Source organism: Ascaphus truei, chromosome 5 (genome assembly GCF_040206685.1).
Source record: "Ascaphus truei isolate aAscTru1 chromosome 5, aAscTru1.hap1, whole genome shotgun sequence".
Taxonomy (NCBI): domain Eukaryota; kingdom Metazoa; phylum Chordata; class Amphibia; order Anura; family Ascaphidae; genus Ascaphus; species Ascaphus truei.
This window is the reverse complement of record NC_134487.1, coordinates 289,054,045-289,060,124: the sequence shown is the minus strand read 5'-3', so window position 1 is coordinate 289,060,124 and position 6,080 is coordinate 289,054,045. Positions and strand designations below refer to the sequence as shown.

Sequence of the window (6,080 nt, the reverse complement as noted above, 5' to 3'; positions counted from 1 at the left end):
GAATGCAATACATGGAGGCTGCCATCTTTAATATGACCATTAGAAAATAAAATGTTTTAGATTCTGAGTAAAAGTAGTTTCCATTATTTTATTTTTTTACTCTGCTCAGAGGTTAAATTGAAATAAAACGAGCAATAAAAACAACTCCACACCAGGTGCCACATGGCTGGCTGGGGACCTGCAGCCTCCCTGTTACAAGCTACTGCTGTGTAATTCATCATTACAGCTCCCCCTGCTGGCCAATCCCTGCCTTGCAACTCCGCCGACTAGCTAGACTCGGAACTTCAGTTCCCGACACCCCCCGCGCTGACGAGAGAAGACGCTGGGACACGTCCGCTAGGCGTGGCTCATTCCCGGAAGTCGCCCGGAGCAGCGCGCTGAGCAGGTAGTAACGGAAGCTTGGGGTTGTTGCTATGGAGACGGCTAGCAGGGCCTAGCAATTGTTTGGGTTATTCTATGCGAGGTCTCGGAGCAATAAGAGCGTGTTCAATCACAGAGTATTACAGCCTCAGTTACATATTAACTATAATAATAATTCCTCCTCTGTTGCCAGAGAGGACAATACGTGCTGGTTGTTACGGTAACCAAGGGGTTCAAAGCCAATGGTGAAACGCCCCCAAAGAAAATAGAATGTCAATATCAATTATTTTATTCTGATCTTATACATCAGTTAAAAAAAGAGTTTATTTTTAATTTGAGAAAACAAATAGATTTTTTTAATGATATAAATTCTAAACCTGTGTAGGGGCCTGAAACACGCTGCACAAGGGTTAAACAATAGGAAGAAGGGTCTGTACAATGCAATGCCCCTCAATTCGCTGAAAAGTGTGTGTTATGTCTGTGTATCCCATGAAAAATATCCCAATTCAAGTTTATAGAAGATTAAGCGAGAGTCCTGCATTTTCCTACCAAACATCCCTGCAAAACATATTTTAATACATTAGTCAATATTATATTACAAAGTTCTCCTTTCCTGTAAAGGCTCTCCACTCATCTCCTCCTCCCCACGTATCAGCTCTGATCCCTCGCTGTGCCCCTGCTTGACTCATTCACTCTACCCATAACCGTCTCTTTTCCACCCCTTTCACTTCTACCACTCCCTTTCCCTCACTGCCCCTTACCTGTGGAACTCCCTAACACTCCGTATACACCAAGCACCAACTCTCCCCACCTTCAAGACAAACCTGAAAACTCACCTCTTTCATGAAGCCTAACAATAGCCTGGACTCCTGGTCCCACAGTCACTCCTACCAACCATTGTGGTCAAGCACTGCCATCTACTGCACTTATTCCCTCACCTGCTGTCTCTACAAACTACTTAGATTGTAAGCTCTCCGGGGGAGGGATTTCCTTTCCTATTATCTGACGCTGTTGCGCTGAGTACACTGTAGGCACTATATAAATAACGAGCTATATAAATATTGTTCTGGACCCTGTTTTGTGATATGTTAAGTAATGATTGTGGTCTAACTAAAATCAATAGGGGCAAGCAGGGCTGGTGCAAGGGTATTTGGCACCCTAGGTGAACCTTTTACTTTTTTTTTTTTTTTTAAGGCGTGAATCAGGACAAAGTCTCCAAAACTGGGTCATCTGGTCACCCTACATACAGGCCATTCACTGACCTGTTAACTTTTGAAAGATGTCTCCCGTGTGACCACCTGGCGTGATGACGTAATTTGCTTTATCACGCTACATCCCCCACCCAGGTGTGATGACGCGAATCGCAGACCCTCCCAACATTTTGCACATAAACCACTCTAGTGCCTGTATTCAGGCTGGATGGAGGTACTTCCAAGCTATTTCGGTGAAAGTCTCCCAACCTATGCAGCATCCTACACAAAAAAACTTCCTCTGTAACGGGCACGGCTGGTCTTACAGGACCCCAAATCATGTACTGTACCTGCTAAATAGGTGCAGGGTATGGTTTCGGGCCACAGGCCCTGCCCACAAAGCCAGGACAGGGTCCCAGTGTGCGACAAACCCCTTTTCACAGTTTTTGACACTTCACTGGGAGGCTGTGAGAAGAGGGTCAAGACCATGTGAGTTGGCCGGTCTGCATTCAAGTCAATGTGCTGGAAGGTGTCTTGTGGAAGAAGACTGTTTAGTAAATATGGGCCTATATTACATATAGGAGGGGATGCAACTGTCAGGGAGATTTGTGATGAAAATGCTGGAGATTTATAAAACTTCTGTAACCCCTCTTTATTTTACCTCGTTATATGGCCTATCACTGAGGTGGGAGCCTGAGCCCTATAGGTTACTGTTTCATTCTTATAGTGTGTGGTACATGTTGTGTGAGACTGTAGTGACAAGACACAACACAGTGGTAATGAATTGTAACAAGCTTTATATACTCATATAGCTATAATTTGTGGTGTTGCGTATCTCATATGAATAAGTCCGGTGACTCTTAATCTCCGAATCACTCCATACCCATATATACTTAAACAAACTATACCAACAGTGCGAACGCTGTGCAAACAAATAATAACTTTTTTCTCTGTCCGGCCTCCCAATCATGGGGTACTGGCCTGTAGATCCTGGTGTGCTAGCACAATCGTTGTAGCTCATAAACTGTGTGTGTTGCAGGACTGGTGCTTCACAAAGATCAAACTGTGATGGCAATATTACTGCAATTTATATCCATTGTGGGTTAGCTCACCCACTGCAACCTGGTGTAATTACTGCACAGCTGGTCTCTCTCTGTCTCTCTTTGTTTCTCTTTATCCCGCCATCGTGCGCTTATAGTAGAAGCGACTGCAGCGTGACGTCGCCGGCACTATAAGCGCAGCTTTAGGATTCCTGCATGGACTCTCTGCAGGATGGGCCTGCACACCCTCCGCTCCCTTTCCAACTGTCATTCCACTGGCTAAGCACAGTCACATGGTCCAGTGGAATGAAATTATTAAAGGAGCCATGTCCTGTGCTGATAGCAGACACAGGGGGTTACACTTCCACTAAATTGTATTGGGATACGGGAATTATTTTCAGTAGACAGCAAAAAAATGCTAACGTGTACAGATAAATGGGCAGCATGGTGCTGTCTGGCAATGTCGGTGGTTAATTTGTGCACTTTGTTTTTTTTTGCAGATGACTTCTAATTAACATGCTTTCTCAATAATTCAAAGTAATGGAAGGGGCCGAATCTGGAGCGAAAAAAAGGATCCTTCCACAGTGGATGACAGAGGAGAAAGCGATTACAGCGAAGTTACAGGCAAAGGAGTTAAAGAGGAAGAAAGACACGTAAGGCAATAAATCTCAATATTCTCACTTTTCACCGGCACTAGAGCCTTATTCAGTATGCTATAAGGAGGTCTTCCTGCTGCTGGAGTAAAGATCTGCACTCTGTATCCGTGGTTTAATTAGATAAACTATATGCCTCCTTTATAGCCAAAAAAAGATAACGAGGAAGAAGAATATAATTAACATAGAATTGCAGGACCTTTTAAAGAAGCAATCCAAGCAGCCTTTGATGACCTTTATTGAAAACTAATTGCCTAATCTGCCGATCGATTGGTTCTCCCGTGATCGATCGGCAAAATCCTGCTTTCCAGGGTTTACTAAATGGCTGCTTTTCAGTTTCAAATCAATTCTTCAGTCAGTGTAACTCAGCAGCTACAATGTATTCTTATATTACTAGGGTAACATTACCTATTGTTACAGTTTGTAGCTCAAACTGCTGGGAATATTGGCAACAAATGATCACAAACAGGAAAGTGTTGCAAAGATCTTGCACTGCTGGGGAGGTGTGCCTGCTATAGACATCAAAGGATGCTCAGTATCATAAAACATAGCATTAAGAGTTGAATTTAAAAATAATACTTTTTTTATCTTATAGAGGGGTACGCAAAGTGGGAGGTGCAAGATGTTCTGGGGGGGGTGGGGGGCGCGGCTGTTACAGAGGCCCCTCGCTTCCCCGAAGGCATTTAAAATAAATGCCGGGGATCGTGCGAGGCCTCTGTAACTTTTTACTTACCTTGATTCCAGCGACGCGTCTCCATGACAACCGGCATCAAATGATGCCGCAGGGTCTCATGACCCTGCGACGTCATTTGACGCCAGAGCCGGGAAGGGGGGATGCGAGCCAGAGGGGAGAGGAGACGGGGGGGGGAGGGGGGGCGGCGCATTAAAGTAAATTAGCACACCCCATGTCTTATACTACAGAACTGATTTTTTTTAAAAACACATGTAGGACATTGCTTGGATTGCTAGTTTAATAACATAGAAATGTATACTTTTTGCTCTAGAAAACAAAGGATTTATACTGCTTGATCGTTCTAAGGAAGCTGATTGCACTGATAAAATATTTGTTTTAAAAAAACGTTATTTTTGCTCACTATGTGCCAATGCACTTTTTACTTGAATTGCATTTTCTTCACTGGCCTGTGGCACCCTCTTACCTCTGCTTCCCCATACAAACTTACTGAGCTATACAGAATTGTCCTTGTTTTTCATTGAGCTCTTTCCAGCAGGAACATTTCCCATTGTAAGATGTTTGTCTTTATATCTGCAACCATTTCTATCTGTATTTATAGTGGGTGAAGCGTCATTTTTACAGATGGGCGATACAGTCTAATACCTTTTTAGAGGTCCCGTGGCCCCTCCGGCACTCAAAGGGTTAGACTTGCTCACAGGGCTTTGGGAACGATTCGGACCCTGATGTTTACATTACTATAGACTTGGCTTAAACTTCCGCTTCATTTTGCTCTGCTTGTCTTGTTAGCTCTCCCAGGACGCGGACGGTGTATTGTATGAATGAGATGGAGCTGGTGGAATACGCATTAGAGGTTCTAAATGAGGCAAGTTACACTACGTCAGCTTATTCCTCAGCAATGTCTCATCTGCTGCCTTACTGTGAGTCAGTGGTACATGGCACTTGCATCTAGTACAAAAGCAGGAAAGAATCTTGCCTCTACCTACTTTATTTAGGGAAGGGTGCAAAGAAAAGAGTAAAAAGTAAGAGAAAAATACACTTTTTAGAATGCACTCAGTCCACACATTATATAGACATTAACACATAAACTTTAATGATCTGTATAAATAAAACATAAGCTCGGGGGGAAAAACAGCCCCATCTCTGCTTACAGCTACATATATTAAGGCCAAAGTGTGGTTATTATGGGAAGCTGTAAATAGCAAAGTCAAAAATATAGAGTAACAGTATCCTCAATTTGGGGAAACCAAGACCAAACATTATGAAGGGGACAGATAATTATGTGACATATAAAGAATACGTTTTATTAGCATTCCTTAAGAATCGCATTCAAATACATGGGCCCGAACCTGCCGCTGAACAGCTGCAACGTGGCCACCGAATCGGCACAAAGTAAGACTCCAGACTCGGGATTTTCTCAGTGTGAGGTTAGAGTGACGAACATCCATCGCCACAGTGGTGAGAGCGGCTGCCGAGTGGCTATTTCCACCACAGGCATAACGGTTACGCTTTCACCCAGCATTGGTTATTTACACTAATTGGTGAGCAGCAACACATTGCTGTGAGAGGGTAAGGCTGCGCCCCGCTGCCGCTGAGCTCGCTCATGTTTGGAGAGCGGTGATGTCACCAGCTCACCAAGCATGAGCGATCGCTGTCCTGCAACATTTTCAGAGCAGGAGCAGGGGGGGGGGAGGGGCGTGGCTATTACGGGAGGGGGTGTGTCATTGGCTGTATAGGGGCTGTCTGTGTTTGTGTATATCTCTCTCTTTCTCCCCCCCCCCATTGCTCTCTCTCTCCCCCCCCATTGCTCTCTCTCTCCCCCCCCATTGCTCTCTCTCTCTCCCCCCCATTGCTCTCTCTCTCCCCCCCATTGCTCTCTCTCCCCCCCCCATTGCTCTCTCTCCCCACCCCCTGCGCTTTCTCTCCCCACCCCCTGCGCTTTCTCTCCCCACCCCCTGCGCTTTCTCTCCCCCCATGCGCGCTCTCTCCCCTGCCCCCCCACCCATCGCTCTCTCCCCTGCCCCCCCACCCATCGCTCTCTCTCCCGGCCCCCCTCTCTCTCCCCCCCTCCCTCTCTCTCCCCCCCTTGCTTTCTCCCCTGTCTCTCACCCTTCTCCTCTCTCTCCCTTCTCCCCCCTCTCTCTCC

General features: G+C 45.6%; 1 protein-coding gene across 6 annotated transcripts in view; it reads left to right on the top strand.

Moving 5' to 3' along the window:
• The first annotated feature begins 299 nt into the window (after nucleotides 1-299).
• CYREN (cell cycle regulator of NHEJ) overlaps nucleotides 300-6,080 on the top strand; it is an 8,555-nt gene continuing 2,774 nt past the window's right edge. The window contains exons 1-4 of one of the 6 annotated variants that reach the window (XM_075602560.1): nucleotides 348-385; nucleotides 1,555-1,671; nucleotides 3,091-3,243; nucleotides 4,724-4,799. In XM_075602560.1, coding sequence (XP_075458675.1) covers nucleotides 3,131-3,243; nucleotides 4,724-4,799 — 189 coding nt within the window. In that variant the 5' untranslated portion in view covers nucleotides 348-385; nucleotides 1,555-1,671; nucleotides 3,091-3,130. The other 5 variants (XM_075602559.1, XM_075602558.1, XM_075602561.1 and 2 more) reach the window with 5 other exon arrangements.